Source organism: Mus musculus, chromosome 2 (assembly GCF_000001635.26).
Source record: "Mus musculus strain C57BL/6J chromosome 2, GRCm38.p6 C57BL/6J".
Taxonomy (NCBI): domain Eukaryota; kingdom Metazoa; phylum Chordata; class Mammalia; order Rodentia; family Muridae; genus Mus; species Mus musculus.
The window spans coordinates 127481721-127504777 of record NC_000068.7 but is presented as its reverse complement, the minus strand read 5'-3'; the positions used below and the strand labels follow the sequence as shown (position 1 = coordinate 127504777).

General features: G+C 49.8%; 1 protein-coding gene and 1 long non-coding RNA gene across 6 annotated transcripts in view; one reads left to right on the top strand and one right to left on the bottom strand.

Moving 5' to 3' along the window:
• The window catches only part of Gm35478, a 29517-nt gene extending 28918 nt beyond the window's left edge, over window positions 1-599 (bottom strand). Inside the window, exon 1 of the long non-coding RNA XR_003953902.1 lies at window positions 389-599. This is a non-coding gene — a long non-coding RNA (predicted gene, 35478). The remainder of the gene's footprint in view (window positions 1-388) is intronic.
• Kcnip3 (Kv channel interacting protein 3, calsenilin) overlaps window positions 1-23057 on the top strand; it is a 65597-nt gene that overhangs the window by 17317 nt on the left and 25223 nt on the right. The window contains exon 1 of one of the 5 annotated variants that reach the window (NM_001111331.1): window positions 22279-22773. The exons of the other annotated variants lie outside the window; for them this stretch is intronic. Within the exon in view, the coding sequence (NP_001104801.1) occupies window positions 22671-22773 (103 nt within the window). The 5' untranslated portion in view covers window positions 22279-22670. Of the gene's footprint in view, window positions 1-22278; window positions 22774-23057 lie in introns of those variants that run through there. 5 annotated transcript variants of the gene reach the window in all.

Genomic DNA, 23057 nt, shown 5'->3' with positions numbered 1-23057 from the left:
GTAGCTCCTCCTTTTGGGGATAAAGGCTCTGTGCCTTGTACATTCCCATAGGGACCCCTTACTCTCAGAAAGCTAAGCCAAGATTCCCAGACTCATAAGCCTGGAAAGAGATGGGTGGCCAGGATCCTGATCTCCATAGTGGATATAGACCCAAGCCCTCCTAACTGCTCTAGAAAGCCCTCCCTGCCTGGCACATGTGGGCCCCCCTATCCTCACTGAACCCCAGCTCCCTCCCTCCCCGAGAAGTCCTCTTCCATCAGAGCCAATATGGACCTATTGTGCCATGCAGAGGAGAGAGAGGAAATAAGGGGGGCAGTGTGTATTGAGACTGTGTATAGAGGATATTTGTCAATGACAGCCTTCTTAAAGTCTTCAGAAGTCCACTCACCGGGAAGACTTGACAGGAGGCCTAGATCCGGCCTGGAAGTGGGAGGAGGGGCGCGTCACAGAAGGCTGTGTCTTTGTTGCTTCTCTGCCTCTCATCCAAGCTTGGCAGGGCCTGCTGGCTGGCAGGGGCACTTCCTACCCAGAAGGGAAGGGAATCTTGCAGATGGGGATCTGAGAACTGGGGTGTGAAGAGCTTCAGACCTTGAAGCTCAGGACCCCCCCCCCCCGGGCTCTTTTTTCCTATTCTCTTATTGGAGGAAAAGGACCTAGCTAGGCTAAGGCAGTCACATGATTCCCCATAGAGACATAATTAAATCCATAAAACAAAGATGGACCTTCTCATAGGCGTGTGACACACAAAGCAGCCTTCTGCTTCAGGGAGCTGTCATTGACCCAGAGGGGTGACATGCTAAGCAGTGAGCAAGCCAGACTGAAGCTGTCAACCTCACACTTTGGGGTGGAGCCTGTTGTGCCCAGTGTGGGGTGTCCACAAAAAGAAGAGCCAGGCATACTTAAGAGCTGTCAGGTTAGCAAATAGCACATCGTTGTTGTTGTTGTTGTTGTTGTTGTTGCTGTTGCTGTTGTTGTTGTTGTTGTTGGTGGTGGTGGTGGTGGTGGTGGTGGTGGTGGTGGATGTATGCTCAGCTTGTGACTTGGGTGTAATGACCAGAGGACAGCTCTTTGGAGTCTGTTCCCTCCTTCCACCTCCATATGAATGATACACAAGAATAAAACTCAGGAAGCCAGACTCATTTGGCAAGTGCCTTTCTTTACTGGTGGAGACACTCCGCCAGCCCATAAAGAACATTTATAGGAAGAAATGCCCATTTCCAAATCTGTAGGAAAAAAAAATAACAGCATAAACCATCAGAGTGATGAGAAAATGGTAAGACAGGAGTGAGAAGAACTTGGAAGATGAGCCTGGCTCTCTTTCCCCAGGTGCACAAGGACTCTGTAGGGCATGCTCTCTGGCTCCAGAGAGGTAGCAGGTATCCAGGCCATGTCCATGAACAACCAGGGAAGTCACAGCCGTTGCCTTGACCCTCTGCTAGACCCCTCACCCTGGTCTCACATCCCCAAGTTCCCCTCAGGTCACCTCAGGCTTAGATGGGGAGGAAAGAGATCAGCTTTTCCCAAGATACTCTTCTAGGCTGTAAGGAGGACACAGAGCAAGGCTACCTCCCTGGTTCCTTAGTGTGACCTACAGAGTCATACCTTTGTGCTGCCCTTTGGACTTCTGCTGAAACTCACAGGGAAAGATACAAAGAGCCCAGAGAGTGAGAGATGAGCCCTGTGTACGGACTCTCATCTCAGAGCTCCTCAAGGCAAGGTAGGGGCAGAACAGAGGCCAGGGAGGGCTGTCAGCTAAAGCAACAGCTGTCTACCCCTGTCCTAGAACCCATCTGACCTGAATTGTCCAAGTATCATTCTGATGCCCTAAATATACGCCCCACACAGATAGATGCAAGTGCATACCCAGGTTCCACTGAACTCCTAATTGAGGATGCCAGCCAAATGGCAAAGCTGATTCCAATCAGAAGAAAACTCAGGGAGAGCTTGGGACACACAGGGCACAAGCAAGATGGCTCAGTTATACACAAATGATGGGGAAAAGGCCAGGGACTACAACAGACCACTCATGAGGGCATCTTCTCTACCACAGAAAAGAAATTTCTAAAATGCCTTTTAGAAATGTGCATCTGGGTACCAGTCATAGCAACACCCAGTTCTCCCTGGCAAGTCAGGTGATTCTGAGGGCAGACTGGATGGCTTCATTTGCACAGTTTGTAAACAGAGCCCCATCTGCCAGGCCATGCTCCAGCCTCTCACCGCATCCATTTCTTCATCTGTAAGATGAAATGGATATAAAAATGAGGTCATAGAGATGATCGTATCGGGTGTGTGTGAAAGGAGTCACTCCATGCACGGCTTTCTGCTTTCACCTTGTTGAGCGGGCTCCTGGGTTGGCTCTGTTTTATACCAATGCTGGACACTGAGCAAGTCCCTCAGTTTATTTATGCATCAAATGGACACAGCAGCATGCTCTTTGGGACCCCCACCAGCGTCTATAAAGAACCACAGTGGTGGCTGGGCAAGCAATTGACTTTGTAATACTGAGGCGGGATTACTTCCATGTGTCAGACAAGTTAGTGTCCTCATTTGTGACCAAGGATAGAGAGGGTGAGTTTTCAAAGTCAACCTATTGTAATTTCTCCCCATTCTGTTGACCAGGCACAAGGCCTGGGTGGTTGTGTGTGTTATAGCTTCCAGACCTCCACAGGGAAGGCTGACCTCGCCTCTCATCTCTCGCCTCTTGGTAGCCCTGTCCCTAGCTGCTGTTGTCTGAATTCCGGGAGGTCCCATGCTCCATCATTGTTCTATGCACCCGACAAACCTTTCCCAGGCTTTTTCTAGCGAGGTGGACCCCATTAAAGCCATCTTTCTTCAGAGAGATGTGAGTTTTCTGGGCTGATAAGGCTTCAGGGTCCAGGTTCCTTCCTGCTCCAACCTCTGCCCATTCTGTCTCCTTCCTCTGTAAGTCCAGATAAAGGGGAGAGGGGGAAGGGCTTGCTGGAGCACTAACTGATGGGGTAGGCTGGGATTTTCTACAAAGGTGTGTTAAATACCTGGTCTCAGCATCATCCCCACCTTCCCAGACCCAGACTCCTCCCTGGCCTGTACAGTCCTAGGTGGCCCCAGTCTCTGCCTCTCAGGTAGAAGGTTTTGAAGATTCTTTGAAATGATAGGAAATGGAGACAGCAAATGTTCCAGAATGGAACAAGAACATGTTTGGGGCTGCTCTGGGGAAAGGCAGAGCCATTGTGGCCGAGGAGGTGGCTTGAATTACTGTTCCTAGGTAGATGTTCATGGATAGCGGAGCCTGGGCACCTCTCAGGAAAGCGCCCCTAAACCTTTCCAACCTCCCCATCCATCCCTCTCTCTCACCCTGGACCAACACATCCCAAGCCCCTCCCCACTCCCAACACCTGCCAAAGCAGCTCACTTAATAGGCATTTCTCCATCTGCCCACCAGGGGGCAGAAGAGGTTGGGGCAGCAAGCCTCTTGGACAGATCTTACATGAGCTGTTAATTTCTGACACATCCACGCACATCCACTTCACACCTTTGAGGATTAAAGGCACAGGGTCTGGCACTTATGGGCTGCTAGCTCTCTCTCGGGATGCATCTTGGTTCCCGATTCCCTGAGCCAAGCCAAGAACAGACTAAGCATCTCTTCCAGTTGGCGGTCCACCCACCCCTAGCTGTGTATGAAATCTTCACGCTAGTCATTAGGACTCCGTGTTCGTAAGAATGGCAGTGGCCTCATCCTGTGCTACTCCAGAGGCTTCAAGGGGGTGGGTGGGTCTCCTTGACGGATGTTGCCTTTGCAGTACTCCCCATTCCAGTGTGAATAACTGGGCAGGCGCAGGTGACAGAGAGGGAATAGAGTTGAAAGGGTCAGGGTGGGAGCAAAGGAAAATCTACATTTACAGTCTTCCTCTGGACATATGTCAGCTTCTGACATTCATCCCGTAGACGGAGGTGTCTCTGAGGTAAAATGAAGACCAGAGAGAACTAATTGCATCCTCTTTCCAAATGCGTGGCTCTTGTTTTTTTGGAAATAATGTGAAAGACTGAGTAGTTGGGGGTTTGTTTGTTTGTTTGTTTGTTTTTATTTACTTTTTTTGGAGACAGTATCTCTCTATTATGTATCTCTGGATATCCTAGAGCTCACTATATAGACCAGGCTAGATTCAAACTCACAAAGATATACCTGCCCCTGCCTCCTACATACTGGAATTAAAGAAGTGCTCCACCACAGCAGGCTCAAAAAAGCTAGTTTTAAGGATTCTCCATTGCAAACAAAGGGGTCACACCTATGGACTTTTCCAACATGGAAGGAAATGGTGAGAGTTGTTTGTTTGTCTGTTTGTTTAAAGCCCAAAGACTACAGCTCAAAACCCTTGATGATCCAGGAGGTCAAAGAGAGTTCTAGGAACCGGCTTATGACAGGCAGCAGGGCAAGACTGAGGGACACTTCCTGGCCAGGCGGCTTATGACAGGCAGCAGGGCAAGACTGAGGGACACTTCCTGGCCGGGCGCTGCAGAAGACAAATGGACCCTCTGCAGAGCACATGGTATTGTTAGGCTGGTGACAGTCACAGCCACCCCCCCCCCCAAACACACACACACACCCCCACAGTCAGCAAATGGCCCTCAGGCCTAAGCAGTGACCAGAACCTTGGGTCTGGGGCAGGGATCAGCTGGATGAATGGAAGATGTCAGCAGCAGATGTACTGGTTAGTTCAACGGGGACAAAATTCCATGAACACGCCACACGGCCTCTAACTTTCAAGAAGGGCACAGTGATAGGGTGAATTTGCAGGAACCAGGGCAGCAGCCAGCAGCAGCCTGGGTTGCTCTGAAAGCAGGAAAGGATGAGATAGGGATCCAAGAAGCCATTATCTCCTGTTCTCAACACACAGGGGTTGACCAACAGCATGGGGAGATGCCTGGCTCCTAAACACTTCTGGTGGCTGGGGAGAGGGGCTGACCATGGTGAGAAAGACGGGGAGTGAGCTGAGTGCTCGTCCTGAGCCAGGCAGATACTGGAACCCACACCCATGCCATCAGCAGCCATTGGTACCACCTTCCATGGGGAGAGCTTAAGGTTTAAGAGAGGAAATGGTTGGTCCATCAACTCACTCATCCATCTACCTGTTTGTCTGTCTTTCCTGCCATGTGTCCACCCACCCATCTATCCACACATTCACTCATCCATATATCCATTCATGCATCAGTCTACCCACCCATACATTTCATACTTGCATAGCAACTCCACAAATGTCTGGCATAGATAGAGTGGACCTTAAGTCTGGTTGAGAAGGACAAAGGAGGCAGGAGATCCTTTCCTTAGTCCTCACCAGACAGATTACTTTCTTAGCCCATACATGTTTGGAAACTGACTGTGGTTGGGGAATTTGTTGTTGTTGTACTAGACAGAGGCTCCCCATCTGTTGCAATCCCCTTGGCAGAGAAAGGCATAGACAAGGACTTAGGCACTGTTTATCCCTTTAGCCCTTCCTTTGTGAGGATCTCAAGTCCCTGTATATTCCTTCTGCAAGTTTATTTGGTGTTAGGGAAATGCCCAAACATAGCAGCAGTCTCCATTCACCCCTCCCCCAACTCCTCGGGCCTTGGTCTCAGACCTGCAGCACTGATGTGAGATGTCTGAGGTTGGGTGTGTGTGTATGGGAACACTAAGCACTGGGCTCTTCCTCTACTCTGCACAGCTCTCCCAGCCTGGTGTCCCAGCTTGTGAAATCCAACGGGCTCAGGTAAAGAGCTAGGGGCTCCACCTTAGCACTTGCCAGGGGAGGCGGATGCACAGTGGGTGGCTGAGCTATTTCTAAGCACAGATCTCACAAGGAAATAAGTTGAGGTGAATGTGTGGGGAAGCGGGAAAGCTCTGTGTGCAGACTTAGCACTGTGTGTGGGGAGCGAGGGGTGACGAGAATAGATTGCAACACATGCAGTGACATGTGTAAGAGCACACACACACAAACACATTCGTGCTCCCTATTTTCACAGGCTCAGTGTTAAGTACGCCTGTGTGTGTTGGAGACCAGGGCCGGTTGTGGCAGCACTGTCAGCCCATGATGGAAGGATCCTTGGAGATCCTGCCTGACACAGATACATCCTAGCCTGTATGGGCCCCATTGTACCAGGCGTCAGGGGTTGCTGGGGGCAGATCCTTGCAGACATAGATGGAGGTCAGGACCCCTTTCTGCCCAATCACTAGATGTGCCTTCAGGCAAGTGGACTAGAGAAGGGTTCCCTCTGAGAGAGAAAAGGGGGAGCCCTGAGGAGGATGGGGGAGTAGGGAGTTGATGGTCCTAGGGTTAGCCCAAGGGTTTCCAGAAAGGGTTGGAGAGGCCTTGAGCTGTACCCAAGTGACCCAGAGCAAGTCCTTTCATCTCTCAGCCTGTTTTTTCACCTTAAAGAAAGGAGAGTGGTGGTAGACAGAACTCCCCTGCAGTTGTGAGGATTAAGGAAGCCGTAGCATTCAGCCAGGGCACTTGGCGCACATCCTGGTTTGCTCTTCTGTTGCTGTGATAAAACATTCTAACCAACCTTCCCCAGAGGAAAGGGTTTGTTCAGCTTACATTTCCAGGTCACGATCTATTCCTGAGGGATGCTGGGATGGGAACCCAAGCAGGAACGTGGAGGAAAGCTGCTGGTTAGATCACTGGATTGTTAGCGCCCAGGCCCACCAGCCCAGGAATGGTGCTGTTCATGGTGGGCTGGGGCCTCCCACATTGACCAGTCAAGACAGTCTCTCTCAGACAGAGCTACAGGCAGCTCTGGTCAAAAACCGATTCCTCAGTTGCGGTTCCCTCTTAACAGGTGACTGAGCTGTGTTCAGTTGTCAATAAAAACTAACCAGGATTGGTCACAATAAGCAGGTAGGAGACACCATGGCCCTGGGTCAAGGCTGAGTCTTAGACCAGCACACACAAGCTGCCTCATACTTGGAAAAGGGGAGGGGCTCCTGGTGGGAGAATGCTATAGAGATGTAAGTAAATTCTGTTTTAATTAAGCCCGAGCCTTGGGATAAGACCATGGTGCCAGGCATCTGTCTCCACCTGTGGCCCTGCTAGACCACCGGCCAGCATAGCTTGCACTGCCGTGTGTCAGGGCGTACTAATAAGCACTGAGGTGGGTATCACTAGCCCATTTTATAGGTTAGGACTGTGGACAAAGGAGATTAACAATATCTATCTATCCATCCATCCATCCATCCATCCATCCATCCATCCAACCATCTGTCCCACTGCAATCAGGCTATTGCAGACAAGCTGTGTGTGACCCTGCACTCCGGTCCAGTCCTTGTACCATAAGGGTCCCTCACCACAGATCTCACATAGCACTGGTCTAGCTGCCGAGGAGGTAGGGAGAGGGGAGGGGCCTGGAACTGTGCATCTTTGGTAAACTTGATGGTGGTGGTGGTGGTGGTGGGGAGGTGATACAGACCCCAGTGTAGAGTATGTGGGTGGCTCACACATTTTTTACCGAGTAAATATTTACAGCCATTATGGCAATTGATCGCCTTCGATCCTGTGCGCAGCTGTGAGAGAGCCCTGCTTAGTCATGCTTTCTTAAAAACAGCTTCTTCCCTTGAGCCGCTTTAATAATTCAGCTCCTAATTGTCTCCGAACGCAAACTTAAAAATGCCAACTCAGGGCCTCCATCCCCACCCTGGTCCCCTCTCACCCTCCCTGCAGGGATCTCACCTTGTCCCTGCTGCAGATCTGGCCCTTTTTGGGGGGTGGGGAGGGCCTGGGACCTGCCTGGTGGGTTCTGGAGTCCCTGCACTGTGTTGAAGCCAGGAGGAGAGTGGAGTGTAATTGAGCTCCAGGGCCAAAGCCAGAAGAGCCAGCAACAGGAAGTTCTGGCCGCTGCTCCCCAGGGCACTTTGAATAGCTGCTGGTAGCAAGACATGGGGCACCTTAAGGTGACAGGAAAGCCGAATAGGCTGAGACAGGCCTCCAGCCATGACCACACCTGCCACAACTGGTCGGTGAGTGGGAGAGACCAAATGAATATTGACGTAGTGGCTGTACGTGTTGCCACTCCTGGTGGGCGATGCTCGCCAGAGCCTTCCAAGGATTTCCATCTCTGTGTAGGGTAAGGTCCTGGGAATAACATGGTGCCCTAGCTGTGCCCCTGTAGCAGGATAACCAGGGGTCATCTAGAGCTCCAGTCTGAGCTCTGTGTCCCTGGCAGACAGGCCCAGCAGGGTAACTCAGTGGGTGTCATAGAAGATTCTTGGTGCCTCCTGCAGAGCACCTAGGGGTGTGAAATCTTCAAAGCCAAGGGGCCGGGCCTAGCTAAGGCCACCACTGAGATCACATACTGCAGTGACCTACCCCCCACCTCACCCACACACACACACACCCAGTCCTTGTGAAGTTGCAGGGCACCATGGCAGGAATTTCCACTGCCCAGGGTAGACACATGATGTCCCTTCCTAGACTTTTATTTCTTTAAGATTTCTTTTTATTCTATGTATGTGGGTGCTTTGCCTGCAGGCACATCTGTGTATCAGTCTGTGTGGAGTGCTTGCAAAGGCCAGAGGAGGGGGTGAGTCCCCCAGAACTGCAGTTACAGACAGTTGTGAGCCACCATGTGTGTGCTGGGAACTGAACTCAGGTTCCCCAAGATCCCAAGTGCTCTTAACTAATGAGCCATTTCTCCAGGCCCTCCCCTCCATTGTAGACTTTTTGACAACAGCAGGCCCTGATCTGGGATAAGAGACTGTGCCATGCAGGCCCGGTGGTGTCTGGTAGTCCAGGTTCCAGACAGAAGAGTACACTGAGGAAGGGCGAAGTTGGTCTAAGAAGTCTGTGTGAGAGGTGTTGGTTAGGCTCGAATTGGTGACTTCCCTCTGTGGTCTACTAAGCCCCTTTGACTGAGCAAGCTCTACCACTGACCCCTAATACAGCTTCTCAGAACTCAGGTAGCCAGGGGTCCAAGGAACGTTGGGATTTCCTAACCAGCAGGTTGCCTGAGCAGGTCTAGGGTTGACAAGTGATGTGAGTGACCTTTGAGACCAGGATGGATGTGGCCCAGGTGGCAGTCAGATTCTATTCTAATCCAAAAATTCTTAAATGTATCCCTCTAGGTGCTCTGTGGAGAGTTTATTACTTCTTTCATTTTGAGTTTTTTTTTTCTTCAGGTTTTCCCCTGTGGTTCAGGGAAACAATGACTTATTGATCAGGTCCCCAACTCAGCCAACTCAGTGTGGGTTTGGGGTTCATGGTTCAGGGTCTGTGTCTTCCCACTGAGCTCTAAGTTCTTCTGTGGTCTTCATGAGTCTCTGAGATCTTCTGTGAAAACCTCATTTGGTGTATCAGTTCTATAGATGGACAAACTGCACAACAGGGTTCTGTGGGGTCACATCAGCTCTGCTCAAGCCACGCACACACAAACACACACAGAGACACTCACTCAAACACACACACACAGAGACACACAGACATATATACAGACACATACACAGGCACTCATACACACAGAGAGAGAAACAGAGATACACACAAACATATGCACAGACATACATATAGACACACAGAGATGCATATATATATATATATATATAGAGAGAGAGAGAGAGAGAGAGTAAGAGAGAGAGAGAGAGAGAGAGAGAGAGAGAGAGAGATATGACTCAACTTGCTGAGTGTATATTGCATGTCTACCCAGAGAAGAGCGACAGGCACTGAGCTCCAACTCCTTGGCATGGACTGGGTGAGGGAGTTGGAGCTGGGTAGAGGAAGCACTGGGGAGTACCTCCCAGCTCCTAGGATAGATGGACCAAACAACTAGCTAGAGCGAGGGAGTGGTGTCACTCTCACTCTGTGGCCAGAATGGGGGAGAAGATCCACAGAGTAAACCCATAATGGGTTTACACTGAGCGGAGACCAGGAAACCCAGCACTAAAGTGCTCAGAGACAGCTGCAGCCTTCAGATGTGGGCGGGAAACAACAGAGAGCAGAAGCAACCCAGTCAGAAGGTCAGCACGCGGCTGGGAGACCTGCCTCTACCTCTGTGGGTCCCAGAAGGTAAGCCATTGGCATGCAGCACATATCACCCATCCACCCTTCCCTCACACCCTCTGCCACATCAGAGCCATGGCCATTTTTATAACAGGGCTCAGACATGTATCTAGAAGCTACCAACACCCAGGGAAACCCATATCAAAAGTCATTAAAGGCACACCCATAAGCCTAGCATTTGGGAGGCTAAATGAAATGAAGGCTAGCCTGGTCTACATAGTGGGTGTCAAATAAGTTTGGACTAGAGACCCTGTCTTAAAACAGCATCAATACAACTTAAGTTTATCCAGATAAAGACATGGTACAAATAGAGGCAGTCACTGAGAAAAAAGAATGTAGAATAAATACAATAATATAGACTGAAATAAATATAATATCCCTAGAGACCTTGAAGCACATTATATGCATTACAAAAAAAGTCTACAATATTGGAAGTGCCAGTCTAGTTGTTGAAATATAGAAAATTTCATAAACAAGCTAAATGATCACCATGCAAAGTGGATTAATGGACTTGACTCCAACAGCCTAGAGATTCTACCCAATTCTGTACTAAAAGGTAAAGCCAAAAATATGAAGAAGAAAAAAAAAAAGAATCTAAGATTCTGGTGTGATAACCAACATCTGTAGTCTCAATACTTAGGAGTCTGAGACAGAAAAATCAGCAACCAGTTCAGGGCCAAGACGAGCTACACAGCAGGTTCAAAGTCAACCTGTGCTATGTAGCAAGAGCCTGTCTCAAGGCAGCAAAAGCAACAGATACTCATAAAGAATTCAAAGGCTAGGGCTGGAGAAATGGCTCCATGCTTAAGAGCACTGGCTGCTCTGACCTGGGTTTGGTTCCCAGCATCCACCAGGCAGCTCACAGCTGTCTGTACATTTAGCTCCAGAGGATCTGCTGCCCTTTTCTGGCTTCCACAGTCACCAGGCACACATGTGGTACACATACACACATTCAAGTAAGCACCCATAAAATCAAAATAAATCTTTAAAATTAAATAAATAGAATTCTAAAGTCATGGAGGAAAGCCAGTTTAACCTTTGCCTAAAAGAAAATAACGGAGGGAACTCAGAAAAAACAGGAGAGTGTTTCATTGACCTGTCCGTAAGAAAGTTGTGTGTGTGTGTGTGTGTGTGTGTGTGTGTGTGTGTGTGTACCCTAGTTCACATGTGTACTTATATGTGCAGGTTGGCAAGTACTATTCACACAAGTGTATGGCCAGTGTTATCTTTCTCAATTACTTTCCAAAGAAGGTAGATTTTACAGATGAGGCCACAGACAGACAGAAACTGAAATTTCTCCAGCTCCTGCAGGGACATAGGCTATGGCTGGAGGATGCCAGATTCTGAGACAACCTAGAATCTGGTTGTTTCCACGGGGTCACTCTGAGGCATGCAGCATGCCCCCTAAAAACACACATTGGTGGGACAATGTTTCACATTATAGCACAGAATGGCCTCAAACGGGAGGCCATCATTATCTCAGCCTGATAGGTGGTGGGATTACAAACATGACCCTTTCCTGGCTACAGACATTGTTTAAATGTCCCAGTGAAGTGAGTCTGCGGGACCGATTTGGTCAAGAAGTAGAGAGAATTCTGCTCTTTCTGGTCCCCACTGTACTGCGGTGTGACCTGATAGTCCAGGCTAGAGCTTGCTTGTTCCATCTGGCCTATGAAAGCCAAGTGGCAGTGAGTGACAGTAGATGCTACATCTCTGGTCACACTGCCACTAGAGTGACCGTTAAAAAGAAAAAAAGAAATACCTAGACCATATGAATGATCCATGGCCTTGGGATAATGCCAACTGGACCTCTGTGTGAGGGTCCTGGCTTTTGTCTTTCTCTTCCTTTGTCACCTACAGTAGAGACCTCTGTCCCCAGCCTGTCCCTGCTCACTGTGTCCCTGTCCCATTCACCTGGCATCCCCTTTATGCCAACCCTGAACCTCAACCCTGAACATGAAATATTCCAGCTCCCTCCATGAACCTCCTCTAGCCCCCTGTTTGGGATAGCAGCTTCTTCTATCTTCTCCGTCACAAGCAAATCATTTCCAGTTATGACTAGTTAATGGCCAGTCTCCTCTGGAGTGGAATCATTCCCCTGGGGCCAGGGCTGGATCTGCCATCTTTAGTGCTGTATCTGGTAGACAGGGGGAGAAAGTCCAACAACTATCTGTTAAACAAATACCTGCGTGTACTAAGGTAAGATCCTGGAATCGTATATCTTACTAGATGGAGAGAATTTAAAACCACCTCCCCTCTAGATTTCACGAAGTGTCTCCTCTCTACTTCCCTAATGGCCCATGTCCCACTGGCAGCTCCCCTACCCTCTGAGGAAAGGTGGGGAGAGGGATGCTGAGTATTTTTGAGGCACATCTCTGAGCGTGATCATCCAAGCCTGACGCTTCTGGAGACAGCTTAAGGCAAGTCCTAGAATGTGTGTGAATAGGGAGGGCCATGACTGCTACCTGATATTTTGTATATGAGTTCCAAAGACTACATCTGAGACATACAAACATTAGGCAAGCAAACTGGATCTGTTACCACTACCACTCTTGTCTAACTTCCACACTGCCTTGGGCTCAGAGAGGTTAGGACACTGGAGCTGGAGGTTCCTCAGCTCACTGAGGACCAGGGATGAGGACCACACCTAAGGCTTGCTCACCCCTAGTGCATTCTCTGACATCTCCATGTATAAGAGCCTGAGGTTTTGTTTGCTGCCTCCAGCTGATGCAGGACATCTGTACTTAGGCATTGAGCTGTCAGAGGACACCACGGGGGTGGAGATGCTGGCAACAAGCATCCGGGATGGAAATTCCCCGAGACACCCCAGGGCCCTCAGCTTTAGTTCCAACAACCAAATGCTTATCTCCTGGACATCTTCACAGATCAGCACAAGGCTGGGACTTGAGAGCACTTTGTGTCAATGTCATCATCCTGAAGATTGATGGCAATGTGTGACTAGGAGGAATGCCAGAGGCAACAAGCTACCTCTGAGCCAGCCAGTGAAGCTTCCTCGGCATCTTCTGCGCTCAGGGCTCTGGCCTGGATTGATGGAGGTTAGAATAACACTGTACTGGTTAACACTAGATTGATGCTCTACAGAACTCTGGGGCAGGCAGGGATGCATTCTGAAAGGATTAAGGAGGGAGTGCTTCCCCAACACTGAAGACGAGGAGCACTGCAGCCTATGTCACCCTGGTTCTGATCTCCCTTCTGATCATTACCATGTCCTATAACCAGCAAAGAGATGGGCAAGCCAACTGCACTCAAGAAACAGAAATTTACCCAAAGAAATTCACAGACCAACATGGTGAGCATTGCACAAACTTGGGTTCGAAGTAAAGTTGGTGAGAAAGCAAGGGTGGTTGGTCTGACTCTGTCATGTTGGAGCTGCTTATCTGCCCTATATGATATGTTCTTCACGTGGAAGATAATGGGAAAGTTCATTACCGCAGGGACCAGGGGACAAGCTGATTTCATGTCCCTCCTCCTATCGCCTGTTTAGAAATGTTTGGCTCTCATGAGGGATAGATGGAGGCTGGCTTCATCTTACTGGGGATGGAGACAGGTAAAGCCATCCTCTGTCCAAGGGACAGTCAAACAGGACACTGGCTGCTTTTGTTTCCTCTCTGTTGCTGTGATAAAAACAAAAACAAACAAACAAACAAAGACCACTGTGACTATAATCAACTTTGAAGGAAAGGGTTTACTTCAACTTACACTTCCAGGTCACAGGTCATCATTAAAGGAAGTCAGGGCAGGAATTTGAAACAGAAACCATGGAAAAATACTGATAGCTGGCTTTGCTCACTAGCTTATTCTAATGACTCTTTTCTTTTTTCCCCTTCTTCTTCTTCTTCTTCTTCTTCTTCTTCTTCTTCTTCTTCTTCTTCTTCTTCTTCTTCTTCTTCTTCTTCTTCTTCTTCTTCTTCTTCTTCTTCTTTTTTTTGTTTGTTTTGTTTTGTTTCTTGTCTTTGACTTTTTTCTTGGCTGTCCTGGAACTCACTCTGTAGATCAAGCTGACCTTGAACTCACAGAGATGTGCCTGCCTCTGACTCCTGAGTTCTGGGATTAAAAACGGGCATGACCATCACCCAGATGTATCTTTCTTATACAGCTATCTGCCTAGGGAATGCCATCACCCACAGAGGGCTGGGTTCTCATACATCAATTAACCACCAAGGAAATCCCCCAACTGGATTACCTTCTCAGGCTGTGTCAAGTTAATACTTAATAGATAATGTTAACTAGGACACAGGACTATGAGAGAACTCTCCTTTAAACGACAGCAATGGCACTAGAACCACAATGATATTTGGGAATATGCCTACATAGCCAAGTCACTCAGACTTCTCAGGCCTTCCAAATCCTTCTTAGCCATAAGAATCAAAGAAACCAGAATCACTTAAGAAACACTCATCTCTTACTTCCTGAGGCAAAATAAAAATAAAATACAATTCTAAAAATTAAGATGGCTTTAGAAAAGAGTTTCCTCATGAATTAAGAGGGTTTCTCCCACTTAATATACAGACCAATTGCCATCTTGTCCCTGGGGACATGCAACATTATCTTGCTACCTGGCAAGTTCTTCATATGACAAGGTGTGTACATTGTTGACAAAGGAAGATATCAAGCCTGTGTCTCCTGTCCCTGTGCGTGCTCCTATTCCTATCTCGCTCCCCACTTACCATTTCTTCTTCCTAATCTTGAGGAGATGCTGAAGGATGAAGACCTGACTCCAGCTGCTTCACAGAGAATAGAAACTGTTGGCCCTGTCTATCCCTGGAATAGAAATCCTCAGACAGGGCTTCGGGGGCACACACCTTTAATCCCAGCACTGGGGAGGCAGAATCAGGCAAATGTCTAAGTTCGAGGCCAGCCTGGTCTACAAAGTGAGTTCCAGGACAGCCAGGGCTATACAGAGAAACCCTGTCTCAAAAAACCAAAAAAAAAAAAAAAAAAAAAAGCTGGTTGTTGGTGGCTCATGCCTTTAATCCCAGTTAAGGCTACAGAAAGGAACCAGGACTCGACCTCCTCCTCTCCCCCCACCAACAAAACAAAACAAAAACAAAAACAGAAAAAAGAAAGCCTTGGGCATACGATGGAACCAGGACAGGACTAGTGTTCTGCCCCTCCTCCTGTTTCTCTTCTGTTTTGATAAAGTGCTTCTTATAGCTGAGGCTGACCTTAGACTCCTGGTCATTCTGTCTGCCTGTCCTGAGCAATAGGATTGCAGGCATGCACAACCGTGCTTGGCACCGTCCTCATCTGGAAGACACTCTAAATTAGCCATTTACTTTTCCTTCCTTGAGCATTTTCAAAACTGTTAGTATTGCACTCTGGTTTCTCTTATTTGCTGTGCCTAATTGTGGTTCGTCTTCTTTCTCCTGAATGGGATTCGTTCAGCTCATTCAATCCATTTGATATCTTTGAACCATTTCTGAAAATTTTTTCAAATTCTGTTAGTATTTTTTCTAGGTTTTTGTTTTGTTTTGCTTTTGTTCTTTTCTCCTGGGACTCCAACTATACATTTCTTAGGCTTTGCTTTTTTAAAAAAAAATCTCATATTCATTTCTACTTTTCTTCCATTCATTTTAGTCCACTTACATTTAATATAATCCCTCAGGAGGCTGGACTTACAACTGACATCATTTTGTCTCATGCCTTTTGTGTTCTTCTCTTACTTTTTTACTGCCATGTCTTGTGTTTATACTCTCTTATTTCTTGACATCTTTTTTTTTTAATAGTTCTTGGTTAAGTAGTGATCTAAACATGTGTCCAGCTATGTCATCTCCTGCTCCAGGTGATGTTTTCTGGGTTCTTTTCAGGGTTTTGAATCTCAGCATTTTGGACAATGTGCTCAGAGATAGTGAAACTATGCTAGTCAGCTTTCTATTACTACAGCAAAGCACTTGTGGTGACTCAGTGAGGGAAAAGGTTTGGTTGACTCATGGTTTTGTAGATTTGAGTCCATGGTCTCTAGGCCCTGTCATTTTGGGTTTGTGGTGGTACTATGTGTCATGGCCAGAACCTATGGCAGAGGAGGCCTCAGGAGAGCCAAGGAGCAAAAAGAAGAGTGTGTATCACAATCCAAATGTGGACATCCCCCAGTGACCTAATTTCCTTCTACTAGGCCCTACTTTCTAACGATTCTACAACTTGGTCTGTGGGGGTGGGGTGCTAGAAGGTACTAGGGATTGAGAACCCAGGGTCTCTCGCTCATGCTAGGCAGGTGCTCTACCATTGAACTGTATCCCCAGCTCTCTGCCACTTAGAAGAGCCATGAGCTGGGGAGCCAGTCTTCCGCCACACAAGCCTCTAGGGGTCACTCACAATAACAGAGTTAGAGACAGACCAGAGTTTGTCCTTCAGAGCTCCAATTTGATCTGATTAAAGACATACTGATCTGCTATTTTGAAGCCCTTTTCTGCTTAGCTCCAACCTCCTGGTCAAACGTGGGATCTGAGTAGACATCATGGTCAGCTACCTTTTCATCCTCACCACTAGAGACCTTCTGTCACATGCTGGGCATCGTGATTTGTTAAGAGGCCTGGTATTAAGTTACTCCCCTATAAAGACTGAAGAGGGCTTTTTTGGGGGGTGGGGTTCTGTTGAGAAAGTTTGCTGGGCATAGTGCTTGCTGTGGAAGCATGATGAGCTACGTTTGGATCTCCAGCATCCACATGAGAGCTGACAATCACCCCATCACGTGGAGACAGACAGGTGGGTCCCAGAGGCTTTCTGGGCAGCCAGCCTAGCTGAAATTGTCAACTCCGTGTTTAGTGAGATGCCCTGTTTCAAAAACCACTGCGGAGAGCATTAGATGAAGACACCTAACATCTAGCTCTCATAGATTCACTTCACACTGGCACGCACACACACACATACGTACACACACAGAGTGAATGTTGGGCTGGGAGTTTAACTCAATTGTAAAAGTATATGCATAATATGTATAAAGCCCTCTATTCAATCACAACCACTGCATAGACGAGGCATGCTGGCACGTGTCTATCATCCCAGAGTTTGGGAGATAGAGGCAGGAAGATCAGAAGTTCAAGGCTAACCTGAGCTCCATGAGATCTTGTCTCAATTTTTTAAAAAATTAAAGGAAAAAAAGAAAAAAAGAAAAAATGTTGAGTTTTGTTTTTAGAGTTGTCAGATTCAGGGCCTATTGGGCTTTGAGGTTGCAAATGTTCAAGCCAGACCCAGGCTAGCTGCCTACTGGCCCAGCTGTAGAACTCTCAGCCACTTCTCTAGCACAAGTCTGCCTGCGTGTCTTCATACTCTCTACAATAACAGTGAACTAAACCTCTGAGCTGTAAGCTAACCCTAGTTAAGTGTCTCCTTATCAGAGTCACCACGGTCATGGTGTCTCTTCACAGCAATAGACTCCCTAACAAAGGCAGGCATAAGTTTGCCCAGTGAAGCCCCGCCTCCTAAATGCCCCATTGCTTCCCAATAGCACACAGACAAGCAATCAGAGTTTAGCACATGAGCCTTTCAGGAGACATTTGCCATCCATCCCATGACTCTGTGGCTCCCTCCTTCCCTGGATCCCAACCTCTCAACCCACCCCTGCACTCTGATCTATTTCCTCCATCTGTGAACACCAGCACGAGGTAGTTTTGAGCACAATCATTTAGGGCAGTATACTGAGTCAGATGATGAAATAAATGCCATGTTCTTTTCATGTACTCCCTTCTCACAAGGATAACTGTGCCCACTGCTGTTCCAGTGCTCTTAGAGAGCTGCAGTGTGGAGTCTATGTAGGCCTGGGGGGGGGGCTTCAGTCCTGAGCTAAGGCTGCTGCCAGACCCTCCGTTGCTTAGGTTCTCTTTCTCCATGTTCAAGAGGGTTGAGGTACCAAGGAATGGTGGAAGATATAGATTTAGGGCTGGCATCATGTCTCAGTCGGTAAAGGTGCTTGCTACCAAGACTTTAATCATCCGAGTTCAGTCCCACATGGTGGAAAGAGAGAACCAACTCTTGACAATTGTCCTCTGTCCTCCACATATATGTTATGGCATGTACACACACACACACACACACACACACACACACACACACACATACAAGCACTGTATTGGCTTTTCTACCTGAACACTCAAATGAGCATCGCTGGTGCAGCTGCCCTGTGCAGCTGTCACTTGAGATCCTTTCTTCCTTGTGGCTCTGTCTTCCCTTCCCCTGGACTTCATTCTGACTGAGCTGCATGCCTGAGGCCCTTCTTCAACTTGTGTGTGTTCCATCTAAGAGAACAGAAGGGAGGCTCACCTACTGTCCTGTGCTGGGTCACCTTCCTTGTCAACAGGGCTGGACTGGGAATTACATGGGAGACACACCTGTGCCTGTGCCTGTGTTTCCAGAGATTTAACTGAGGGAGACCCACCCTGAGTGTGGGCAGCAGCATCCTAAACACTGAAGGCCTTAACTAAATGAAAAAGAGGGGTCATCTCTCTGAGCCCTAGACCTCCAGTTCTGTATTCTCACTTGCCCCCTTTTTTGAGAGTCTGGCTTCCATAACTAGTAAGTAACGTATTAATTAGGATTATCTTAGTTACAAGTAACAGCATCCCAACTCAAGTTGTTGGCTTAAGCAATAACTGGTGGGATTACTGGCTCATATAACTGAGTTTGAAAGTGCTATCAGGTACAGCTGGATCCAGGTACACAACAGCCACCTTTTCTTTTCTCTTTCCTCTTATCTCCCCAGGGGACAGCATTCTCAGGCTCCTTGTTGCCACCTCAGGGTGCCCAGTGACTCCATAAGTCTCCTGTAGGGCTCTTGTGGTTCAGGTCCCATCTGACATCCAACCTGAGCTGCCCACTGTAGAAGGCAGCACAGAGGTGAACAGAGGAGTCAGGCCACAGACCAGTTCCATTCAGATCTCCAAAACCACCGTCCTGTGGCTTCAGAAGCAAAGAGCCTGGAAAATGGCAAATGCAATCCTGGTGCAGTTACCAAGTCTGAATGGGGATGGTGAGCAGGCAAACATGGCCTTTGTTGAGGCACAGCCACAGTCAGAGGGTCAAACGTAAAAAGGACAGAATCCCATGGCCATTTTGAGACGATGGCTTTAGTGGCTGAGTGGAGCAGTGTGGCTGGGAGGGTTTGGGGATCTAGGTTGGGAGTCCAGGAGGGAGGGAAGGGGTGTGGCTGAGCTGCTGGGTAGAGCAGAGAGCGATGGAGGCATGGTACCAGAGCACAGAGGTAGGTGGGAAGAGGATGGCTTAGGGAGGAAGACTGGGGGTGGCACAGCCTAGAGGGGATGGAGAGCCCAGCTTTGGGTGTGACACACCCAGGACATCATGTGTGAGGTACCTTTTGCTTGTGGGACTCCACTCCCAGGTAGCTTAGTTCCCGTGAAGCATAAGAACAACTCATTGAACAATGCCTGTTCTGCCCAGTAGAATGATCTAGAGCTAACGGAGCCCTGTTCCCCTGAGAGCTAGGACCAGTCTGTTGCTGAGCTGTTCCCAGGGAATGGGTCCTGAGATGGCCCGGGTCCAGACCTGCAAGAGTCAGAATCTTTGGAGTCTGGAGCAGGAAATAGCGTGTCATGTCAGTCAAACTTCCAGCCTTGAAAAACTAACAGCAGGATCTGTGTGAGAAATAAGAGACAGAGACATAGGAGGTGGAGACACGCCAGACAGGAAGCATAGGGAGTTCAGTGAGGGCCACCAAGCAGGGCTGGTGTCATCTTGGTAGGCTTCTTGAAGACAGCATCAAAGAAGCAGCTTCAATATTCCAGGCCAAGAGGACACTATGACCTCAAGTTCAACCTCTTTGAATTCCAGCCAGCTTCGTCTGTTAACTCTCTAAACCAGACCAGGCTTTCAGACACCCCTGACTGAGTACCCTACACATCCTGAGGCCTTCAAGTGAGCTTCGCCCCGCGACTTCTTTAGGAAGCACGGGCTGCTCCCTCTCTGTGGCCCCCTCATCTTCACCTACAGAGATTCCCCGCCTCATACCCTCCCCAACCTTTCCTTTCCCCAAAGGCTATGCAAATGCTGCCACTTCCCAACATGTGACCGCAGGCTTGGGAGCATGAGGGTTGAACGCCAGCCAAAGCAGACAGCCCCTGGGGGCGTGGCCCGCCAGAGGGCGTGGCCTGACTTTTGCTAGCTAAGAGAAGCCGCTTGAGCGCTGAGTCTAGGGTAGAAGGATGTGAGAGAACCGTCACCTAGCGTCAGTGGATCTCGGTTACACCCGAGGCTGACAGGGCCCAACTCTGAGCGACCTGGAGAGTCCACTTCCATCCATTAGGCCTGCAGCCCAGGCTGTTCATACCGCGGGGCTACTGCGCTCTCGAGCCTCGGATCCACTTAGGCGTCGTTAATATTTTACGCCGCACAGCCAGGGGATCGATGACTTGCTTATAGCTCAGTGCTTATGAGCAGCCACTGACGCTTACACTGGCATCTGAAGATGCTCAGGAGCACAAGGGAAATTGAGGCAGGGAGGCAGCGGTGGGTGGCAGGATCAGGAGGCTCCAAGGGACAGCTTGCTTCCCATGTACCTTGGATTCTCTGCCTCACCTGATACATCTGTCTCCCTGCGGGGGAATCGGAGGCCATTCAGGTGCCACCCGTAGTCTCATTCGATCTTTTATGAGCCTCCAGAGAGGCTAGTCACCGTCCCCATTTTATAGGGAAACTGAGGCTTACAGAGGTTATGACTCTAGGGATGTCTATCAGGACTTTGACTCCATATGGAAACTGAGGCATGGGCTGGGTATTTCTTGGTTCTTAAGTGTGTAATTTATAGAGGGCAGGAGACCTTTGACCTTCTGGCCTTTTAAAAAAACATTTTAGCGAGTCGAGTTCTCCAGCAGAGCTGTCTGGCGATTTCCGCCTCTCTGCCTACCTTTCTGGCCTTGATCAATGGAGATTACAGCCCGATTAACCTGAACTAAAAGCCGTTCACTTACAGCTCCTTAAATTTCTTGCCCAAACTCTGGCTTTTAATTAAGCAGGTTAAATTAGTGAGGCTGTGTGGTTCCCAATAGTGAAGTGCAGGTCCAGAATGTACCGGCTGGCGTTGCCACCTGTGCCCCCCCCCCCTTGAGTAATTCACCCCCCTGGGGCTCAGTTTCCTTGTCTATAAAACGGAAGATGAGAAATGCCCACTGTAGGAACTTTTTAAATATATCCAACAGCATGGCCCAGGTATATGCGCTCCGGCGCAGGTTGGGTGGGCACAGGGGCTCTCTGCTAGGGTTTCCATCCCCACCTGAAGACTAGACTAAACACTGTGCGCCTAGGACTAAACACTGTATTGGTGCTCTTTGAATAAATAGGCGAGTAGTTCGTAAACTCCTAAAGGCAAGCTGAAGTTGTTCGGACTGGGGATGGGAACAGCACCCTTAGGCGTGAAGCGGATCTCAATTTCCCCTTCTGCTAAAACAGCAAGAAGGGGTTGGGATTGGCGGCGGCAGCACTTCCCACCTGGTCCTTCTGGGGTTGGCGGGGACTCCCGAGGCGCACTGAGCCCGCGGGGGGCTGGAGGGGGGGGCAGCAGAGAGTCAGCACTGCGCCCAGCACGAGAAAGCGCTTCGCAGCCTGGAGCATCTCGACTCCGCCCTGCCACTCCCCGCCTTCCCCTCCCTCCTCCTTCTTTCCGCTATTTCCTTGGCCCTACCCAGCGCCCTAAGGGAAGAAATACACCCACAAACTAATTAGCACAGCTCTCAGCAATTGCTTAGATCTTCCCGACATCCAGAAAGGCATATCGGCTCTCTATGAAAAAAGCTGAATGTCCGAGACTCGACCAAAGTCATACAGCAGTCAGAATCTGAACTCAGTTCAGCCAGAGCTTCCTCCTAAAGCCTCGGCAGCGCAAGCAGGTTTCCAGAACTGGCGAACTCTGGATACCAACTTCTCCATCTTCAAAGATTGGTGTATCAGCATCAAGTTGAATCTCAAGCTGTGGGCTGAGTTGCAGGAAACATCCAGGAGACTCAGGGCTTCCCGGATCCTCCGCACCCCTCCCACTGACTCTCTTGCAGAGAGTTTGGCCACTGCGCCCCTCCTCCTGAGCACCCGGTTCCCTCCAGCGGGTGGGGAAACCGCAGACCGCGCGGCCTCCCCGAGGCTGGCGGGGGAGTCGTGGCGACCAGCCAGGTTCAGTCTGGAGCTGGACCGTATAGGGCGGGGCTTTGTCCCTCCCGCCTCTTCCTGGGCTGGCAAGGAGGGGCCGCAAGGGACGAGTCCCAGAGTGGTCGCTGCGCCTAGGCCAATGAGCGCGCGGGGAGCCGCGATGGAGCCTGGGGCGGCCAGGAGCGCCCGGGACCCCCCGCCTGTGTGGCCCCGAGCCCTCGGGGCAGGACAGGGGGCGGCAAAGTCGTGGTGCCCCGTGCGTGGAATGGGGACGCTGCTGGCTCACACTGATCCCAGGAGCAGCGCCCCACGCTGCAGCCGCCGCCGCGCCTCGAAGTTTGGTGGCTAATTTGGAAAGTTGAGCCGGGGCTCCAGCATCACGACCGGTTCTGCTCACTGCCGCCTTCTCCTCCACGGGGTCCCGGCCCCACCAACACCCGTAGCCCCGCCTGCCCGGGGCATGTGAGCCGCCGCCCCTGAGGCCGGGCGGGAGGCTCCGGCCCCGGCGCCTCCAGGCAGCGCACGGCGGAGGGGTGCGCCCCGGTCCCAGTCGCGCTCGCCATGGGGATTCAGGGTATGGAGCTGTGCGCCATGGCTGTGGTGGTGCTGCTGTTCATTGCCGTCCTCAAGCAGTTCGGCATCTTGGAACCCATGTCCATGGAAGGTAACATGTGGCCGCCCGCCCCTCTGTGGCTCTTCCTGGGGAAGCCAGGGGTCGGTAGAAGGATAGCTGCCTCGGCTAAGACGCCGCCCCCTCCTGGCTGGGGAGGACTGGGTCTTGGACTTAGAGGGCAGAGAGAGCTCGGGCTGAACCGACCAAACCGGACTGCAGCGTTGGCGTAGATGGGAGGGATGCGCAGGGTGACATCTTGAGCGAGCATTCCTAGCTGACCTAGGCTTGAGAGTCCGAGCTGCCTTTGGCTTGGGCCGCCCGGGAGAGGCAGGTGG